General features: G+C 47.4%; 11 protein-coding genes across 12 annotated transcripts; 6 read left to right on the top strand and 5 right to left on the bottom strand.

Annotated features, from left to right (window-relative positions):
* Window positions 1-105: 105 nt before the first annotated feature.
* On the top strand, window positions 106-1,239 carry RPB3 (45 kDa subunit of RNA polymerase II; the record flags this gene model as incomplete). Its single annotated transcript, XM_058500838.1, has 3 exons — window positions 106-168; window positions 216-781; window positions 831-1,239. The coding sequence occupies 3 exons, from the start codon at window positions 106-108 to the stop codon at window positions 1,237-1,239; spliced, it is 1,038 nt and encodes a 345-aa protein (XP_058349655.1).
* A 306-nt stretch (window positions 1,240-1,545) lies between these two features.
* Window positions 1,546-2,572, bottom strand: DIC1 (Mitochondrial dicarboxylate transporter; the record flags this gene model as incomplete). Its single annotated transcript, XM_058500837.1, has 3 exons — window positions 1,546-2,328; window positions 2,376-2,380; window positions 2,431-2,572. The coding sequence occupies 3 exons, from the start codon at window positions 2,570-2,572 to the stop codon at window positions 1,546-1,548; spliced, it is 930 nt and encodes a 309-aa protein (XP_058349654.1).
* Window positions 2,573-3,064: 492 nt separating this feature from the next.
* ONS95_007333 (uncharacterized protein) lies at window positions 3,065-4,555 on the top strand (the record flags this gene model as incomplete). Its single annotated transcript, XM_058500836.1, has 2 exons — window positions 3,065-3,191; window positions 3,234-4,555. The coding sequence occupies 2 exons, from the start codon at window positions 3,065-3,067 to the stop codon at window positions 4,553-4,555; spliced, it is 1,449 nt and encodes a 482-aa protein (XP_058349653.1).
* Window positions 4,556-4,684: 129 nt separating this feature from the next.
* Window positions 4,685-5,867, top strand: ONS95_007332 (uncharacterized protein). The gene is made up of 3 exons (XM_058500835.1): window positions 4,685-4,945; window positions 5,010-5,068; window positions 5,164-5,867. The coding sequence occupies exons 1-3, from the start codon at window positions 4,887-4,889 to the stop codon at window positions 5,478-5,480; spliced, it is 435 nt and encodes a 144-aa protein (XP_058349652.1). The 5' UTR covers window positions 4,685-4,886; the 3' UTR covers window positions 5,481-5,867.
* ONS95_007331 (uncharacterized protein) lies at window positions 5,868-7,038 on the bottom strand. The gene is made up of 4 exons (XM_058500834.1): window positions 6,929-7,038; window positions 6,763-6,788; window positions 6,182-6,359; window positions 5,868-6,134 (listed from the first exon to the last, which is right to left on the bottom strand). The coding sequence occupies exons 1-4, from the start codon at window positions 6,985-6,987 to the stop codon at window positions 6,080-6,082; spliced, it is 318 nt and encodes a 105-aa protein (XP_058349651.1). The 5' UTR covers window positions 6,988-7,038; the 3' UTR covers window positions 5,868-6,079.
* A 193-nt stretch (window positions 7,039-7,231) lies between these two features.
* Window positions 7,232-8,115, top strand: PHB1 (Prohibitin-1, subunit of the prohibitin complex (Phb1p-Phb2p); the record flags this gene model as incomplete). The annotated part of the gene is made up of 2 exons (XM_058500833.1): window positions 7,232-7,552; window positions 7,600-8,115. 2 exons carry the CDS (start codon window positions 7,232-7,234, stop codon window positions 8,113-8,115), a joined length of 837 nt encoding a protein of 278 aa, XP_058349650.1.
* Window positions 8,116-8,985: 870 nt separating this feature from the next.
* ONS95_007329 (uncharacterized protein) lies at window positions 8,986-11,010 on the top strand (the record flags this gene model as incomplete). The annotated part of the gene is made up of 2 exons (XM_058500832.1): window positions 8,986-10,545; window positions 10,591-11,010. 2 exons carry the CDS (start codon window positions 8,986-8,988, stop codon window positions 11,008-11,010), a joined length of 1,980 nt encoding a protein of 659 aa, XP_058349649.1.
* An 872-nt stretch (window positions 11,011-11,882) lies between these two features.
* On the top strand, window positions 11,883-13,979 carry ONS95_007328 (uncharacterized protein). The gene is made up of 3 exons (XM_058500831.1): window positions 11,883-13,008; window positions 13,087-13,545; window positions 13,595-13,979. Exons 1-3 carry the CDS (start codon window positions 11,973-11,975, stop codon window positions 13,726-13,728), a joined length of 1,629 nt encoding a protein of 542 aa, XP_058349648.1. The 5' UTR covers window positions 11,883-11,972; the 3' UTR covers window positions 13,729-13,979.
* A 56-nt stretch (window positions 13,980-14,035) lies between these two features.
* NHP2 (snoRNA-binding protein) lies at window positions 14,036-14,766 on the bottom strand (the record flags this gene model as incomplete). The annotated part of the gene is made up of 2 exons (XM_058500830.1): window positions 14,036-14,406; window positions 14,457-14,766. 2 exons carry the CDS (start codon window positions 14,764-14,766, stop codon window positions 14,036-14,038), a joined length of 681 nt encoding a protein of 226 aa, XP_058349647.1.
* A 182-nt stretch (window positions 14,767-14,948) lies between these two features.
* On the bottom strand, window positions 14,949-16,869 carry ONS95_007326 (uncharacterized protein). 2 transcript variants are annotated; one of them, XM_058500829.1, is made up of 4 exons: window positions 16,332-16,869; window positions 15,844-16,226; window positions 15,575-15,786; window positions 14,949-15,526 (listed from the first exon to the last, which is right to left on the bottom strand). In XM_058500829.1, exons 1-4 carry the CDS (start codon window positions 16,706-16,708, stop codon window positions 15,488-15,490), a joined length of 1,011 nt encoding a protein of 336 aa, XP_058349646.1. In that variant the 5' UTR covers window positions 16,709-16,869; the 3' UTR covers window positions 14,949-15,487. The 2 variants fall into 2 exon arrangements, with proteins under 2 accessions (XP_058349646.1, XP_058349645.1); XM_058500828.1 differs by having other exon boundaries at window positions 14,949-15,786.
* A 192-nt stretch (window positions 16,870-17,061) lies between these two features.
* On the bottom strand, window positions 17,062-19,303 carry ONS95_007325 (uncharacterized protein). The gene is made up of 4 exons (XM_058500827.1): window positions 19,002-19,303; window positions 18,139-18,956; window positions 17,570-18,093; window positions 17,062-17,523 (listed from the first exon to the last, which is right to left on the bottom strand). The coding sequence occupies exons 1-4, from the start codon at window positions 19,126-19,128 to the stop codon at window positions 17,334-17,336; spliced, it is 1,659 nt and encodes a 552-aa protein (XP_058349644.1). The 5' UTR covers window positions 19,129-19,303; the 3' UTR covers window positions 17,062-17,333.
* Between the last annotated feature and the right edge of the window lie 186 nt (window positions 19,304-19,489).

The following is a 19,489-nucleotide window of genomic DNA, read 5'->3' as shown; positions in this document are numbered from 1 at the left end:
TATACGCCAGCCTTGCAGACCGCCTACGTCTCCTCTGTAGAGCTTTCGCCATCGCTCATCCCTTTTACGATCCCTCTGCTGCGCGCATACCTGGTCTTGCCCAAGATGGATTTCGACCCCATGGTGATGGACACGGAGGCTTCTGGGCCATCTGTGAAAATTACTGAGGTAACAGCTTCTGAAGAGGCGATCAAGATGAAGCTCACGCGCGATAGGTTGGTTCCGATCATGTTGACTTTGAACTTGAGAATGTCGACCTCGCCTTCGCGAATTCCTTGCGCCGAGTCATCATGGCCGAGGTCCCAACAATGGCAATCGATTTGGTAGAGATCGAGGCCAATACATCAGTTCTGGCAGATGAGTTTATCGCTCACCGACTGGGTCTGATTCCTCTGGTGTCAAAGAATATTGAGGATGTGGCATACACCCGCGACTGCGAATGCGAACAGTACTGCGAACTCTGCAGCGTCACCCTGAACCTCCAGGCAAAATGCACCAGCACAGATATCATGAAAGTTTATGCGCGGGATCTAGTGGTTGACCCAAGACGAGCAAACCAATGGGTGGGAAATCCAGTCATTACGGATCCAGAAGGTCAGGGAACCGTGATTTGCAAGTTGCGCCAGAACCAAGAGCTTCGAATCAAGTGTATCGCAAAGAAGGGTATTGCTAAGGAACATGCGAAATGGGCACCCACATCCGCTGTTGCTTTCGAATACGATCCAAACAACAAGCTGAGACATACAGATCTATGGTACGAGGCGGATGCTGCGTCCGAATGGTAAGGTTGAAAGGACTTTTTATTGGAGAATCGATGTTGACAATCCCAGGCCAAAGAGCAAGTACGCCGATTGGGAGGAGCCAGAGCAAGAAGGCGTGCCCTTTGACTACGATGCCGTCCCAAGCAAATTCTACTTCGAGGTTGAGAGTGTGGGAAACTTGGACCCGGATGCCATCATTCAACAGGGTATCAAAGTTATGCAGACGAAGTTGGCTTCTGTGATTCAAGAATTGACTGAAGGCGACGAGGGAGCGAACGGCATTAATGGATACGAGGACGGACCAAGAAGTCCAGATGTCAACATGAACGGAGGCCAGAACTGGGGAGACGATGCAGGTGGCTATTCTACACCTTATGGCAATGGAGCTGCCGCTGGTCAATGGGGAACTGGCGCGGGTGCTGCTACACCTTACGGAGCAACACCATACGGTCAAAACGGAGCAAACGGATGGAATTAGAGGCAGTTGGCTTCGTTCTACATTTCAAATAATAAGTTCTGGGCCAACTAGAAAGACTGTACCACCAATTGCATAACTGGCAGGCGTTGGGAGGAAAATATTGGGCATTGAGGGGATATGGCCAAAATAGACCAGAGAATGATATTATGATGATACCCTATAATACAGAACAGAACGCCGGTGTTATGCCTCTAATCTATGTGTTCCCAACACCGCAGATTTGCAAAAACTCCAGCGCCTCATTAAGTCACCCAGTGGTGTTCCCAGCATATCTAATTACCAAACCTTCATCAACCATGACACTGCTCAAATCGGCTGTTCTCCCTCCTCGATCCCCTTCAACTTCCTATAGATCTTTTTATGCTGCTCCAAGAATAGGAACGTAGCAATGGTATGTGGACCCAGGCGAATGAATGACGGTACCCAACCCCTAAACATCCATCCTACACCCTCCATCTTATACACATCTGCCAGAAGTGTTGCCAAACCCTTACTCTCCTGCGACGACATGACTCTCGTCTTAATCACATCCACCGGCGAGCATACCGTCGTAGCCACAAAACCAGCCAGGAAAGAAGCAGAGAAGTGCGTCTTGAGGTTGTCCTCCATGGGCGTAAACTCAATCAGCACATTCTTAAACCCATCATACGAAGCCAACTGACTAGCAGTCATGAGAACAGCACGCATGGAATTAGGCCACACGCCTCGGAATAAACTCTTCCAGCCTTCTTCCCTTGTCATACGTATCAGTCCATCCACGGCATTCTTGTAATTTCTCCTCTCTGCCACAGGGAGCGCCGCATCGTGCTGCATCCGCACGTTCAATACATCTGCCGGATTTCCTGCTACACCTCCTATGAATCCGGATGCCGATGCCATGGCGATCAGGGTCGGAAATGTGGGCTTGGATTTCTGGCCGGATTTGAGCTCCTCGTATATGCCGAAGCGGGTGGTGGAGTAGGTGATTTGACGGAGGAGGGAGGCGCTGAGTCCGCGGTAGAGACCTAGGATTCCATCTGTTTTCAAGACGTGCCCGAAGGTTCCTATCATTGTTTTGGGCGCATCGCCGCGGCGGGTTTGTAGGCGGACCTAGATGGATAAGCTTGGGTCTTGCTCTCTAAAGTTGCACTGTTTACCTTGACTTTAAATGCGTTAGTAGATCATGATTGCTTGTAGGGTGGAAGGACATACCTAAATCCAAAGGATGTGTCACACAAGCTGCAAAACAACTCGCGCTTCCCCCGAACCAAAACGGATACCGCACCGGATCTCTCTTCGCAGGAGTCCTCTTGCGGACCTGCTTGGATGGCTTCAACGCTGTCTCGGACGACATGATGGTATTTGTTCTTGTCTGAGCATTCCGTGTCGTTTCTTCAGAACGACGCGACGGACTCGTGGGAAGGACGAAAGATGGGGGTGAGGACTTGAGGAGCTCCTCGTTCGCTCGTTTGTCTTGGGATCAAAATAAAAAAAATGTCCGAGAGCTGCAGACCCACTGAAAATGACTGGAGTGCTAAGGTTACAATTGCGAATTGAGTTCACGGCACTGGGTGAAGATCGATGATAGAACCATGAAGAGTTCACTGAATGTATTGAGCAAACACTGAGACTGCCTATGTAGGATGTCAACCCTTCTCTTCCGACAACCTCGGAAACTTGCCTCAACACCTGCATCGTCATCGGTGAGCTTTCGCTTTCGTTTCCTGTATCGGAGCTGGCCACGGATCGGAATAACCAATGAGCCTAAATTGTTCTTGGGATTCTGAAGCTTGGGGAAGCTTGAACGAATCTTTCCTGGAAAGGTAACTAGCTTTCCTTATTGAAAATGCGAACTTTTATGAGGAGACAACGGGTCTCGACTGGAAGTGAAGCGCTGTCTCTTTTCATTGGCCTTGGAAATGCAACTTCGAGACGGATTGGGAGATGTACACAATGCCTGCATAATTCTTCCAGTAAGTGATTCAACATGCGGCGAACTTTACTAATATCTATAGCTTCACAACCCACTATTCAACTCGAAGGGAAATCCTACACCAAGGATTCATGGCACAATCTTGCCCCAAATATAACCTCCTCCATCTCCCGGCGTCTCCACATTCAACCCGACCACCCCATCTCCCTCACCCGTTCAATAATCGAATCCAAATTCCCCACCCCAACCTACAAATACCACAACACCTTTTCCCCTATCGTAACCACCTTTCAGAACTTCGACTCTCTAGGCTTCCCACCAGATCATCCCGGGCGCAGTAAAACAGACACATACTACATCAACGGGCAGACCGTCCTTCGAACACACACCAGCGCCCACCAAGCAGATGTCTTCCGCGCGAACGAGAGCGAGGGATACCTCATCTCCGCAGATGTATACAGAAGAGATGCAATTGATAGAAGCCATTACCCTATCTTCCACCAAATGGAAGGAGCGCGTATGTGGGATCGTAGGAAAGTCCCGAACAGGGACATTGCTGCTGCGGTGTGGAAAGACATCGCTGCGTTACCTACCCATGAGATGAAAGTCGAGGATCCGAATCCACCTACACATCCTGAGCGAAACCCACTGCAGAAAGACCACTCGTTGGAAGAAGCGGAGGCTATCGCTGCGCATTTGAAGAAATCACTAGAGTTGATGGTTGTGGAGATCTTTTCGAGAGCGAAGAAAGCTGCTGTGGCTGCGGATCCCGGGTTTGTGGATGAGCCGCTGAAGGTTAGATGGATAGAAGCTTATTTCCCATTCACGAGTCCATCCTGGGAACTGGAGATCTTCTGGCAAGGCGACTGGTTGGAAGTTTTGGGCTGTGGAGTAGTAAAGCAGGAGATTCTCACAAATGCAGATGTGCCTGATCAATTGGGTTGGGCATTTGGAATCGGTCTTGAGAGGATCGCTATGCTTCTCTTTGAGATTCCTGACATCCGGCTTTTCTGGTCACAAGACGAGCGATTCCTCGGACAATTTAAAGGCCTGTCCCAGAACCTGGACAACCTGAAGCGATTCGTCCCATTCTCAAAGTATCCAGCGTGTTACAAAGATGTTGCATTCTGGCTTCGATCTTCATCATCTGCAGCTGGTGGCAACACCACGAAGAACTTTCATGAGAATGATGTGATGGAGATTGTAAGAGGAATTGGAGGGGATGTTGTGGAAGATGTACAGTTGACGGATGAGTTTGTGCATCCGAAGACCGGGAGGCGCAGCATGTGCTATAGAATTAACTATAGGAGTTTAGAGAGGACATTGACAAATGCGGAGGTCAATGAATTGCACGAGCAAGTAAGGCATGAGCTGGTGAAGGAGTTGGGAGTTGAATTGAGGTAGAGGTGGTTGTACGATGGTCGCTGTGCATTGATGTATCATAGAATACCCAGACATGTACTCTGCTCATGCTACATTTCTTGGGGTAAATTAAAGCTTGTAATAGCCAATTGGATAATGCAACTGATTGGAATGATCTTGTACTCTTCTGGCTGTAAAGAAACTGTTGAGCTCACCCCACATACGTCATGAAGCATTGAGAGCTTCAACCCCGCAAGAGTGATGAAGAAGCTGGAAACAAAAACACCTTTCTTGAGAGTCAATTGTGTCTCTTTTACTTGAATGATTTAAACCCTCATAGTCAGCTTAGCAAATAAAACAATCATATCCCACAATGTCAAAAGCAACGAACACGAAGCTCATGGATACTGAACCAGGTGGCGAGAACACACAGCAAGTGTCCTAGCTCCCCAATATAAAGGAAAAGAACTTCCCATCTGATTGAGTTGCTACTTAGATATGAATCCCAAGATACATTTACCAAGTCCCCCAAGAAATCAACTGGTCAATTCGGTGGTTCGTTCAAATCCTCAACTCCTTATCATCCCCATCCACATCAACTCCGTCAACTATAAACGCGAATCCACATACCACCACTTACCCCTTCCCAGCTACCGCAGAAACCGAAGACAACGAAGCCGACGTCCACCGCGCCTCCCAGAAGGCCGCTCGTGGCGAGAAGACAGCCGAGAATGTAAGGTTCGGAGAAGCTATCAGTGAGCATGGATTTGGAGGGGAGACGGTGGGGAATACAGGGAGAGCGAATAATAGTTCTGGAATGAGTACGGGAGGGAAGGAGGGTGCGAGTGGGAGGACAAGGAGGAGCCAGGGGAGTTTTGGGGAGGGGATGGATTCTGAAGAGAGGGTTAGGTTGGAGAGGGCGAGGAGGGAGATGGGATATGAGGAGGGGAGTGGAGTTGGTGGATGAGTGAGTTGGATGGAAAGCGAACCAAGGTAGAGGGTGAGGGAATGAGGAGTTCGTCTGATGAGCTGATGATTGATGAATGACTGTATGAGAGATGGATAGTGGAAAGTGACTGCTTTGAAACTGAAATGACAAAATGAAGATCGAAATTGAACGCTATGGACTACCATCCATACTTTGAAGTAAAGAATGTGATAGTCCCGTAGCGATATGAAAATGCCGTTACTACCCTATTCATGTTCTCTGACTAGTCATTTGATCAGTACTTGCCTATCGCTTTATGTCTACTAGGACATTGCAAGAGCGAATACACTTGAAAGCTCCTCCACTTGTAGGAGACGATCTATCCGCTTGGAAGAAACAGCGTTGCATCTTCAGCACGGTTGAACGGGGGAAAACAATCCAGTCCTTGGTACCTAACACAGTGAGTCGAGTTCCATGTGAAAATGTCCATAAGTCCATCCATTCAACGCAATCTAATACTGTACAGCCCCAAGTCTCCCTGCCACCACATGTTGCTAGCCATCAGATATTCTTCATGTTGGAACATCGTCGGCTAAAATGCAACACAGACCTGATTACAACTGAACCATGCTAGGAATCTATTCCTCATCACCGAACTCCGCACGACCTGGCTTGGAGTTCAAGTATTCATTTCTGTCAATGTCAGCGGTAATCCCTGTTGCATATGAATGCAAACAAACCTCTCAATAGCCCATTGCATAGTAAGGTAACCGATAATCATAGGAGGAGCAAAGTAGAGGACTTGGTGGCTGAATCGTCTCCAGGTGTTGAAAATGGCTGCGTTAAGAGTACCAGCGAGAGGGCGTTGACGGTTGGCACTGAGTGCGAAGGAGTTGATACCCTTCTGTGTTTGGGAACCTGAAGGAATTGACGTTAGTAACTCTGGTCATATTACCTCCTGAAGTCCTTGGCTCCGCAAAAATCCACGGCTCTAAAAGTTCGGTTTCGGCTTGATATATCGTGGGCCAGACTCTGTGCAGTAGATCCACGACCGAGCAACTGCCTCAAAGGTGCGAATCTGTGATGCAAAGTCGAGATCCAGAACCTGCGTCCGTTCGCGATCCAGTCATCCAACCATCGTGGATGCCCCTTAGCACCGCAACTTTCGTTCTTTCAGAATCGCCTATATGCGTCCTCGAAGGCCTTCGTATATCAGATGCCGTGCCCGTAATCCAGTCCAGTTTGCCGCCTCGTCCATTAAAATATTTGCAGCGAATCCGACCGGGCCGAAAATCAACACCCAAGAGCTTTCAACACTCACCAAGGTTACCCCATCCTCCCAGAAACCTATGAAAAAAAACCAATTAGTATCTGCCTACGTGCAACACCATCATCTATAGCTTCAATGCCTCTCCAAAGCCCTCTTGCCAACCCATCGGAACAAACAGGAAGAGCTTTTGCTGCATCGTAACTCTGGAGCTACTCACTTTCCGTACTTTCCAACCTCTCCATCGCCACCGGATCGCAGAATTTGAGATGGTCTCATCGTGACTGTTGTGTAGAGAAGCGACTGGTCGTTCAATTGTGAGTGCAGACGTGGAAATGGAGGTTCGTCGTCTTGAAAGATCATGTCGGCCGTTCCCTTGTCGCCAAGGCCGACTACCCCGGGCTTACTAGCGTATTTCGAAAAGTAAAGAGATGTTCATCACTGAGCTTCAAGACAGCCGCAAGCTACAGCTCGATTTCGAATACCATCACGAAAGTTCGCAATCCACAGTCCATCCGTCAAGATGGCTCAAGCACTCCAGTCCCTGTACAAATACGCCATCCCTCTCGCTGTCGGAGCTTCATTCGCCCAGGCCTCCATCTACGATGTTAAGGGTGGCACTCGAGCGGTCATCTTCGATCGATTGTCTGGTGTGCAGGAGAAGGTTGTGAACGAGGGAACACATTTCTTGATTCCGTGGTTACAGAAGAGCATTATCTACGATGTACGGACCAAGCCAAGAAACATTTCCACGACTACCGGAAGTAAGGACTTGCAGATGGTGAGCTTGACTCTCAGAGTCTTGCACAGGCCAGAGGTTCAGAACCTGCCCAAGATCTACCAGGTATGTTGTACGGTATTCAAGTGAAGAGTTGTGCTAATAAAGAGTAGAATCTCGGCCAAGACTACGATGAGAGAGTCCTTCCCTCCATTGGAAACGAAGTCCTTAAATCGATTGTCGCCCAATTCGACGCCGCAGAACTCATCACCCAGCGTGAAGCTGTCAGCAACAGAATACGTACCGACCTCCTGAAGCGCGCTCAAGAATTCAACATCGCTCTCGAGGACGTTTCCATTACACACATGACCTTCGGCAAGGAGTTTACACGAGCTGTTGAGCAGAAGCAGATTGCGCAACAAGATGCTGAGAGAGCAAGATTCATTGTCGAGAAGGCAGAGCAGGAGAGACAGGCCAACGTTATTCGTGCAGAGGGTGAAGCCGAGTCCGCCGATACCATTAGCAAGGCAGTTGCTAAGGCAGGTGATGGTTTGATCATGATCAGAAGAATTGAGGCTAGTAGGGAGATTGCTCAGACTTTGGCTGGTAACCCGAATGTTACGTATCTGCCAGGTGGAGGAGAGGGAGGCAAGGAAGGTGGTGGAAAGTTCTTGTTGGGTCTGAGATAAATGGTACGATTGACGAGTATGAAAAGTGTAACAACAGCCATAGCAAAATTTAATCTCTCCCCTAGCCCGAGTTGAAGTTATCAACTCATTGACTTGTTGGCAGAATTGATATTTTGGACCAGTAGGCGTCGAATGCAGCGGCTTACGATATTTCCTTTGTGTTTCTCGTGTGGTCAGCCTCCAGTGAGGAGGACTGGTGGCTTTTATTTTAACAGCTCAGAGACTGTCAATTGCGTTACATGAATCTGTCTATTCATGACATATTTTTAGTCGTGTTTTAGTACGTTCCATATGCTCTTTGGGAGCAGACTTGTTAAGCCGGTTTACAAGGAGCTGCACTATCAAATCCTCTTCACATTTAAACGTCACATATTTCTAGCATTTGGCGCCTATGCCACTTAGGCTGGTCGTACGATCCAAAAAGTCTGGAGACGAAATAGGTCGGATAAAACGGTCTTGATCCGGCGCCAAGCGGTTGTCCATTTGCTTGTCCTAGGTCAGAGCCCAGACTGCCCAGGAAATATGACGGACAGTGCCAACATCGTTCACTACAATTTACAAAATCCAAGCAACAATGGCTGATTTTTTCACCTTTATACAAACTAGCTTTATTGGCATCCCAAATGTACCGGATCCTGTCTTGGACGTGTTTAGGTCCATACTAAATATTGGATCCGACTGTCGGTCCCAAGGAACGATGACGGAGAGCTACACAGAAGCCTCCACCATCAAATAAAAGCAAACTTTCTTCTTCCACCAGTCTGTCATTACAGAATCCTTCTTCATTCGGTACTTTTACGTCTCAGCTAGGAGCACTTCGAAACCAGCCCCATGACGATAAGTAGTTGTTTCGAATCTCATTAATATACAATGAATGCCCTCAAGAAGGCTGGAAAATGGCTGGCTCCGGCTCCAGAAACCTCTGAAGATGGACGGGATCAGTGGCCATCAAGAACATCGTTCATCCTGGCTTCCATGGGCGGCTGTGCGGGAATGGGAAACCTCCTTCGATTTCCCTCCCAAGTTTACAACAACAATGGCCTGCAATGGTTCATACCATATCTTATGGCGATTTCCATCATTGCCATTCCTGTTCTCGTCCTCGAAATTGCCATTGGTCAGGCCTATCGTGGGGGCTCCGTCATTGCATACAATAATATAAATCGTCGTCTCAAGGGTGTTGGACTTAGTCTTCTCTACACAGCATTTGTAGTCGGGCCATACTTCGTCGCAAATCTCGCTTGGATCATGATATATTTCCGAAACTCTTTCAAAAGCCCTCTGCCTTGGACTGGCCGCGGGCAGGAATTCTACATGGGTGATGTCGTTGCCAACGTCGCGAGGGTCGAAGTCGCTCCAGGATCGGGTTACGTTCAGTATCCTGGGACTGCTCTGATCGGAGAGACTGTTGCGTGGTCAGCCTTCACCTGGTTTCTTGTCTGGCTATGCATCTTCAGAGGAGTGGGCTTGACAGGTCGAGTTGTCTACTTCACAATGGGATTGCCAATCATTATGACGATTGTCCTGATCGGTCGCTCTGCATCACTTTCAAATGCAGGTAGAGGTATCAAACTCTACGTTGGAGAATTCAACGCCGACCAACTTGCTAGAGGTCAGATCTGGCAGACTGCATGTGGACAAGTCTTCTTTTCCACTGGAGTCGGATTCGGTTACTTTACCTCTTACGCATCCTACAACCAGAAATTCTCGAACGCTGTCATGGACTCGATCATGATTGTATGTAGCAATGCTTTGTTCGAAATTATCGCAGCTTTTGCCGTCTTTGGTGTCATCGGTTTCCTCGGCATGACTCCAACACCCGGCGAGAGAGTTGGTTCCTTCACAATCGGCTTCATCACATTACCACTCGCTGTAACAGAGATGCCAGGTGCAAATTTATGGGCTGTGCTTCTGTTCTTTACACTCATGGTCCTTGGCTTCAGTTCCGCATTCGCTATGCTCGATGCAGCTGTCACTCTCACTATGGACGCACAGAAGAAGATACCTCGCTGGGGTATCGTCACGATTCTAGTCATCGTGTCATTTCTCCTGACATTGATGTACTGTACTCAGTTCGGCTTTTATCTACTTGAAGGAGTTGATCGGTGGCTCAACGACGTAGCATTAGTATTTGTTGTGTTGTCCGAATGCATTTCAGCTACTACTGTCTACCGCATGAAAGATGTCATTGGACAGGTTGGGAGGCCAGCATTCGCAATCTATAACATGGCCTTCCTTGGTGCTATGATATTTGGCGTAGCAGTAGCCCATGCTGTAAGCCCTGCAGCAGGCGCCGGTCTTGGATTTGGTCTATTCATCGCTGGGACCATCCTGTCGGTCTTCATAGGCAAGACTCCAGATTCAAAGGTCCCAAAATTCTGGGGCAGGAATCCTCCATTGTGTCGATTCTATTATCTAGCTTTCTACTCCGTAAGAGCACTCGAATCTCTTCAGAAACTATACTAATCTCGATAGGGAAACATGTTGAGACATGATCTTAATTTGATTGTTGGAACCGGCAAGAACTGGAAGATCCCCATGCTCTGGGCTCCTACACTTCGCTACCTGGGAGCACCAATTCTCGCCATCGTATACGGCTTCTCCTATCCCGGATTCTACGCCGTACGCAACGACCCAATGCATATCTTCGGATTCGTAGTTGGACATCTCGCATTAGTGATCATCGCACTTGGTTTCATTGTTCCTAGCTGGTTTGATGTCTTTGTACCTGTTCCGCGACGAGGGGAGGGAAAGATACCATATGCGCCCGGTGTAATTGGAGGATCTATCGACGTGGATTCTGATGATCGGGAAAGGATGGAGGCTGCTACACCCAGGAGCGATTCGAGCTCTGCAGAACAAACGAGTGTTGGTGTTGAGAAGAAGCCTGAATAGTGTTGGGCTGTATCCGTTGATATATAAGCGCAAGCACCTCAAACTTTTCGTGACTTGACTGATCAAAGATATGGTCATTTCGATACTAACACCTAACTTGAATAACTTCCCAGTTCAACATTACAGATAGTCAGGTTTAGAATGTTTGTTCAGACAGATGGCTAACTAAACAGCATGGGTAAAGAATTCATCAGGTAAATTTGCGTGACCCCTCGGCCTTAGTTAACAGCTCGAATATCATAATATACTTTTATCTCTTTGAAAACTACACCTAAACGTGAAACATGGATAGAAAAGATGCAGAGTCTACCACCACTTTATTGTGAATGCTTGCTGGATCGAATATTGTGTGCCAATGGTTAAACAACTCCCTGGACAAATGAACAGCTCTAGTTCTCTGATCTATTCTGAAGTCAAGAATATTGACCTTCCTTTTGAAAATGTAAAATACTGCCTGCCAAGTTGGATATGGCAGAGCAGTGGCATGTTTGTGGTATTGTACTGGATATTCGGCACATTCTGGAACTACGGCACGAGCTCCACCTCCACATGTTCAGCCCTACTGTGCCTTTCGCTAGTGTGTGACTTGAAAGACCCAGAAAGACCTTCAATTTACTAGATCTGAAGCGCTACATTGTAGACTCTCAACGATCTCAAGATAAAACGGCATTCTTTCCCGGCGGCCACTATACTAACTCTGTTGGTTTGAGAATAGCGTGTCCACTTGGTCGGCGTAATCCGTTTGACTCTTGAGATGGGTTTTATTTCTTAAGACTAGGTTTAGATCAGGGCCACGATGACGTTCAACCACAATTACACTTATACGATAATGTGAGACCTGACAATCGAGTTTCTTTTTAAAAGACATCTCAGCTCGTAGATCCCTGATAATCTGCTTTTCATTAATATTCCAATGGATTAAATGTAAGACATATCTGGACCTGTTCTGAACGGATCTTACGATGATAAACTCTCATAAGCAAGATGGATCTTTGCCAAAGACATCCAAGAAGCACGTCGAATACCAGAATAGACAGATATACTCGATCCGGAACAGCTGGTCTATTTTCACCACCACCGAGAAAAGAAATATCATAATTTATATCCTCGGAATCATGCTTTATAAATTCGGAATCGAAGCCTTCAATGGAAGCATCATCGCCCTCGCTACAAGTCGCTACGACCGCGAAGCAAGACTTGCAGGAAACCCAGCCAGAACATTCGAGAGAGTTGGGTTACTCACGGGACTGAACCAGGCCTGTCAATGTCTTGGTTCAATGCTCGTCACGCCGTTGATTAAGAAGAATCCGACGAAGACTGTCATTTCAGGAGCGGTCTTGGCATTTGGAGTTCTGACTGCGGTGCTGTTGATCGTGGATGCTGCGACTGGAGGGAGAGTGAAACCTAGGAGATGGGATGACAAGCATGGATGTGATGATTTTGGATATTATGGGACATATAATACGGATGTGATGATACCATTTTACTGCTTCACCGGCCTAGCGTACGGCATGGTGGAAACGATTCGAAGAGTGATACCAAAAGACCTTGTTGGAGGCGACGTTCAGAAGCTACTTCGTATGGACTCGATCGTTCATATTCTCTACGAAGTATCTGGGACCGGCGGAGCACTCACGACCTCCTTGGCACTGATCCCGTATTTGGGGAACAACATGTCGTTCATCATCACACCCGTACTCCTTGCAACAGCGTCAGTTATCTGGAGACTCATCTCTGTACCTCCTATTGCTGAGAATGATAAAGCACTAGAAGTAGCCAGTCTCGAGAATGTCGACAGGAGAAGAGGACTTTTCACCGTCATAATCGACGGCTTGTCTGAAGGATTCGTGGTATTCTTCAAATCGCTTGTCCTCGGGATCAAGATCCTGTTCAGTTCTCGGAGGTACATCTGGCTTATTCCTGGCTACAGTCTCGCATTGTACGGACACCGTTTTCTAGAGAACAATATTGCAACTGTTGTCGCTCAAAGGTATCTTGGTAAGTGTGAACACCTAACGTTCCGCCTCACACAATGCAGGGAATACTCTTGAATGGAAGGCTGATGTTGTCATCAAGGGAATGCCGCTTGGTCGCAGATTATCGTAGCTGGATCGAACTTTGGCGAACTTCTCGGGGCTTTATTCGTATTTTTGTTCACAAGTCTAGTCCACACACCCCTCCCTTGGATCCGAGTTGACTCTACGATGCTCTCGATTGTCTGGTTCCTGGTCTCCTGGTACCCTCCACCTCGAAAATTAAGTCAAGCATGGGTAGTAGCCGGGGTATTCACCCCTCTCTCATTCGGATGGGCCGCTGGTGATGTGAGTCTGGTTGCCTATGTCCAGAGCCAACTACAGAATGAGGAGACACCGGGAGGGAAATATGAAAGGATCAGCCCGCTAAGTGCAGTTATGAGTTGCTTGTACTCAACGTATATTGTACTTTATGCAGTTATGAGTCCAGTGATGGGAAACTATATCGACAATGCGTATATCAGAGAGAATGACGTTCATGGGACTATGAAATATGTCGCAGGCAGGTTTTCACACTTTTACAAGAGTGGAGGTATTGACGTTGGAGACAGGCGTACAATATAGCGTTATGGCGGGAGTCATTCTGGCGTCGACGTTTGTTCCAAGGGGCGCGCTTTCATGGAATCCGAAAGAGCTAAAAGGTGATCGAACGCCAGATGAGGAGGAGCAGAAAGTGGCCAGATAGCCCGGGGACTTTAGGCCCTAAGACGAAGACAATGTGATTGTCAAGAGTCGCACCATGACTATACATGAGGTCCTGTCGCTCTCTCAAATAAGTGAAGTCGGATTTGTGATTCATATGCCATACCAGAAATAGACACAGTGATTCCAAGCGGGAGTATTGGTAGAGGCATTTGACTTTTTCAATTCCTATCCATCCTATAACGCCGATTGACAGTTCCATAAGCAAAATCTGCCCATGCAGATTGTATGATACACCAAACCCCAGATTGCAACCAACAATGCAGAGGTAATCCAGCATGAATCAAACCTTATACTCTGACGGTCCTCGACTCCTTCTCAACAACCTTCACCAAATCCTTGTAGACCTCTCCAAACTCCTCATCACCCTCAATCTTCTCTGCCTTCTTTGCACCAACTCTTGACTCTGAGACCATCACCACACTTGTTGGCCGTTTCGTGTTTCCAGCTGCGCCCAACTCCGCCCGACTCGATACAAAGATGTATGGTACGTTGTGATCTTCGCATAGAACTGGGATGTGAGAGATGACGTCCATGGGAGAGATATCTGCGGCGAGGATGACGATTCCTGGGACGACGACATTGCCTGCGCCTTGAGGAGATTTTCGCAGGGCTTTGACAACTTCTTTGACTCCGCGTTTCAGTGTCTTATTCTTCGCAGCTGCAGAAAATTAGTCCTTACTCAAGGCGTAGATAAGTGCGCAGAATTACCTTTTTTCACACCCTTCAGAACCTTCTTCGTGACCTTCTCATCTGCCAATGGATTCGCAAATGGCACCAAAGCACCGACAGGCTTGATCGCAACCTCCCCGACCGTATCCACAACCATCAGCGCACTCTCCTCTGGTGCAGGCGAGTTCGACTTCGCATCGGCCTTGGTAACTTCCTCGATCGCAGCAGCTATGTTGTCGCCATTGAGCTTTGACTTCTTGTCCTTTTTGGATTTTTTGACGCCATCTGTCTCACTGCGCTTCTCCTTCTTCTCCTTCTTGTCGCGCTTCTCGGATTTATCTTTGCCCATTTTGTCGGTGGAAATAAAGCTGCTGGATGTGGAGGCTGGATTGCGGGATCGTGAAAAGTTCGTGGTGAAGCCAAAATTAATTGGGCGCTAGTCTCCATCGGACCTTATCAAGGCGGTCAAGCCGGCAGACGGCAGATAAAGACCAAGTCCAATGGAGTCGACGTCGACGACATCAGGACTCGAATGCATCAAGTATGGAATTTTATGCCTAGGATCTGGACCAGACTGGGGTTTATTACAATCCCTATTGCACAATACCTGGGGCAAACTTTGGCAGACCTTACGGGGGAGATGACAGGACCCTATTCTCGATCGTAACGAGGCGTGGAGTGGAAGACAACATTATTTGTTAGACAAGAAGATGAAGCCATTATTGTGTCATTGCCAGATACAATATTTGACATTCCATGTACGATATTAGAATAGTCGAGGATAATCATTTTCAAGTCCTCTTTGTCCCAAGCGAGCCTTGGCAAAACAGTAAACACTAGAGTAATATTAACGACTAAAGAGTTGAGCAAGAACGAATCGAAGCCTAGACAGTCTTAAACCCCCAAATATTCTATTTTGCCTACAGCAGAGAGTAATTTTCATCCACAACAATTGAATAAGTTCCTTTGCTCTCTGATCATCCTCACGGCAGACTGATTCAAGCGTGATTCGTACCATTGACTGAATTGAAGCGCAGTAAAGTTCACTAAAATTGACCCATAAACTATCACTATGCGTCATATTGAAAGTCCTCCGAATCCTTCGTCGACTGACGGCTGTGAGCTTAGTGACTTGATTGACTCCCCGAAATACTTGCCTTTGCAAGAGCATCCGCATCGCGGTTCTCCTCTCTTCCAACGTGATAATAAGCTACCTGGATCCCGACCCTGCTAAGAGCATCCACTTCTTTCTGTAAACGCAAGAATGCCTGGGAATTTTCTACGGCTTTGCCGGCTTTGTTCATCAATACTCCCTGCTTGTTCTCTTTCCAGTCCTGAATGTGTTTACACATACTTTCCACGATGTAGCCTATTTATTATCCAGTTAGAAAACCATGTAAGCTAACTGAAGGCGTAGAAAACATACTTGAGTCTGTGACAATGATAAGCCTCATACGCATGACAGCAGACACAGCCCGAGGATCATGACCCCCTTTGGAACTTGTGACAATGCTTCGACGATTAGGTAGAACCTTTCTGCGAACATCCTCCATGGCTCGGGCTACAGCTTCAAGTTCTGCCTTCTGGTTGGTTGGAGTGCCGGAAACGGCGAGAAACTCTGCAAAGTTGAACTTAGAGTGAGGGCCGAAAAATACACCTAGTCCTCCTCGAGCACCAGAAGATCCATTCTCAGAACAGGCACCATCCGTGAACACGAGTAGTGAGCGACTTGTACCGCAGTACTCATGCGAGTAGGTATGATGAGACGGGTGGTCTTTGGCAGCAGCCTCTCCTTTCTCTCCGACCAGCCTGTTCGATCAATTAGTAGGTGCGGTCAAAGTTGGAAGTCAGAAATGGGACATGGAAGGATCTAGGATCTCTAGAGAATCTAGATCACGCTGAGCTAGGTCGTACCATGTAAGATGACAGGAAGAGCAGTAATGTGTCTGAAGGCTTGAGAGGGGTAAAGCCTTCGGAGGGTTATCGTAATTCATCTGGATCTTGTAGGTATTTCCAGGTCCGAGGACTTGCTCATCCCACTGAGGAGTGAAACGTGCCGTAGATCCTGTTAAAATGAAGACACGTTCATTGTCTTCATCATCTCCAGAGCCATACTCATCAACAAGGTCATCGGTGCCATCAGAGTAATAGCCAGGTTCATCCTCGTCAGATTCGCCGAATGAAAAGTCTACAGTGCAGAAATCGCAACGCCTGAGATGGTGGTCGAAGCAGACAGTCTTGCCATTTGGGAGGGTATGGACAAGCTGTTTGGGAGGTTGTGGAAGAGACATTGTGTGCGTGGCGGGTGCTGAGTCGTCACCGCACTGAAGATGGCCGTTTGCAACGGTTGAGCAAGGCTGGGAGTATAGACAGCGGAGTCTTCGGAATATTTGATAGTTAGAGACGTTTCAAGGAAATGGGGGAGAAGCGTCAGAATGTTTTCTCAAGAAAGAGCTGTCGTGGTTGAAAGGAAGAAGGGGAAGGAAAGTCTGAGAGCAAGAAGGCTCGCTTTTCGCGCCAGGGGGTCCCTGTAACTCCGAGGCGAGCAAGGTTAGCGTCCGGACCCTGGAATTTCGCGAGGAAGGGATGGAGGCTCCCAATTCTGTAAGCGACGCTTTACGTTGCAAGCTTCGCCTCAGAATTTGGAAGTTATAGTCTAAGTATTGCAACCTCTCTTTGAAACTTCTTCATTTTCTGAAATCGTCTATACCCAGCTCATAGAAAGTGAAAAACAAGTAGTAATACTGAAAGGGAATAGGTTGCAAGTAGTTTTGAGAGGTTTTCTACGCATTAGCAAGGCAGCGAATACTTGAGGAACAGAAGTGTGAATTCTGTACGAGGACATCCATATTGATTAAATATATATCTCACATCCAAATCGTCTCCCCATATTCGAGCTAGTTCGGCACAGATTATTCATCTCGGTGCTCGCCCATTGTAGTCGATACCAGCACTCGCCGTGTAGTTACCGAAGCAGTCATAGTCGTAGTCAATTTCCGCAATTCTGTCTTGTAGTATTGAGATTACCGTGTCAAGCGAGCAGAGACCATTTGGATCCTCTGAGCACCCTGAGTACGATTCTGCAATGGGAATGACAGCGTCGTTTCTACATGTGTCAGCGGTCGTTTGTTCAAGGACAGAAATACACTTACAAGATGAAGCGTATTTGTCTGGTAGGCGTATAAGCTGGACACTCAAGTACCTGAGTGGTGAAATGCGTTGCGAATGGGACTTGCTTCGAAGCCACAAAAACATTGTTGTGCTGGTTACCTTTGGGATCCAGTGGCAGCCCCTTGAACAGAGCGGTAAGGTTGAATGCAGTCAATGTGTCTAGCACCACAACTTCGTGAGTTGCATCTGCGTAGATGGAATTTTTGAGGGAAAAGAACGTGGTAGTATTGTCGAAGGTTTCATTAAGGGCTGAAGATGGGCTTGGGAAGGTGTGCGTGAGGCGTGCAACCCATTCTTGGAGGTAGCCTTTCCCTTGAGCTGCCGAAACTGGAGAGCCTGGACCATTGTTGTAGTAGAAAATCAGGTCAAAATAGTACTCGTATGCCAGAAAATCCTCTTCACTGAATAGAGTACAGAACTTTGAGTATCCAAGAGCATTGGTCTCATATGAACACAGTTGAAGCATCGCAACAGCATCAGCAGCAGTGAAGTTCACCCCAGAGATCTTGAAATATCAGTATAAATCTCCATAATTCTCTTCGGGGCATACCTGTGTTTGTAGACGGGCGATGGTCGAATTGAAGGCATTCTTGGCAAATTCCGTAGCCACCGAAGACCCGATACTGCCTCGACTTGCGACATTGGAATTCGGGCAAACTTCATATGGGGCTCCAGAGTTGTTTACGCCTGGACTCTCGACCAAAATTTCAATATTGACCTGTTGTTGATACTCAGGAACACCAAAGAAGCCCGCAGCAAAGTTCTCGGCCGTTTTGACCATACGGTCTTGTGACTCCGTTCGAAAGACGGGAAGGGTTCCAGCTTCTGTGAAGTTATTGAGAAGCTCACCATATAATTGGCGATAGGCAATGCCAAGATTAAAGAGCTGACTGCGTCCAAAAGGAGTGAGAAGTTCTGCACCAAGTTTATACGACCAATCAGACAGGAAACCAAGATCTCCAGTGACATTGAAACCTCCATCGCGAGTCGCATTGTGCAACATCTCGGCAAAAGTGGAAGGTGCAGCGCCAGTAGTTGGATATCTAGCTCCATGACGATAAAGGAGATGCATCTGGACGATATTACAGCCTTCTGGAACTAATGGGCTAGCATCCGGCAAACCATAATCTGCCGAAGATACTGAATACCATGGTGAGAGATTTCCCCAATATTTCGCAATGTCGAACTTGTCTGCAAATTCTCCTTTCCCATAGGGTTGGGGCGCAACTAGTGGAAATTGGTTTGCAGGCCCATTGTTGTAAGGGTAAATTGCGGCAGTCTGGATAACAGCAGGTTCTACACCAGTTGGAGTTGGGCCTGGAAAACCAACAACGGGTTCCGATGGAAATATTGAAGGGTTTACAGTTGCTATAAATTAATCAGAATGATCCTTTTGAGATAATGAGGACTCACTGCCTGACGGTGGGTAGGAATTAGCTGTTGTGGCACCAACGAAACTGGACGCTGCAACTGTGCTGTTGAGCTGGGCAGTCACGCCCTGAATCAAAAAAATCAGATACAATCTGGTAGTATTACGCATCTTAGTCTCTGAAGAATTGGAGAGATATGTTCCCTTCTATTCTGGGAACATGTGCCAATTTATATAGCCAAGTACTTTCCCGGCTACCCCGCTTCGAGTAACAGACAAGCCATGGTGTAAACCTGGGAGTGTGCTTGAGATCTCCAATCATTTCAATAGTATAGATCTCGTGAAGTAATAGACTGGATAGGATAAACAGAATAAGAGTCGAAAGTGGGGTTGTACGTACCACTACCAGGTTCTGCGCCAAAATGAGCTTGGACGGATCAAGCTTTAGTGAACATCACGGAAGCTTGCCGGCAGCCCCTCGACGTCATTTCACTTATCGCCAGCTTCCCTCCTTTCCTTAGACAATCTAGAG

This window comes from Cadophora gregata, assembly GCF_030347475.1.
Source record: "Cadophora gregata isolate MNR1 chromosome Unknown scaffold_19, whole genome shotgun sequence".
NCBI classification, from domain to species: domain Eukaryota; kingdom Fungi; phylum Ascomycota; class Leotiomycetes; order Helotiales; family Ploettnerulaceae; genus Cadophora; species Cadophora gregata.
The sequence above is the reverse complement of the archived record's forward strand: the minus strand, read 5'-3'. Positions and strand labels throughout refer to the sequence as shown.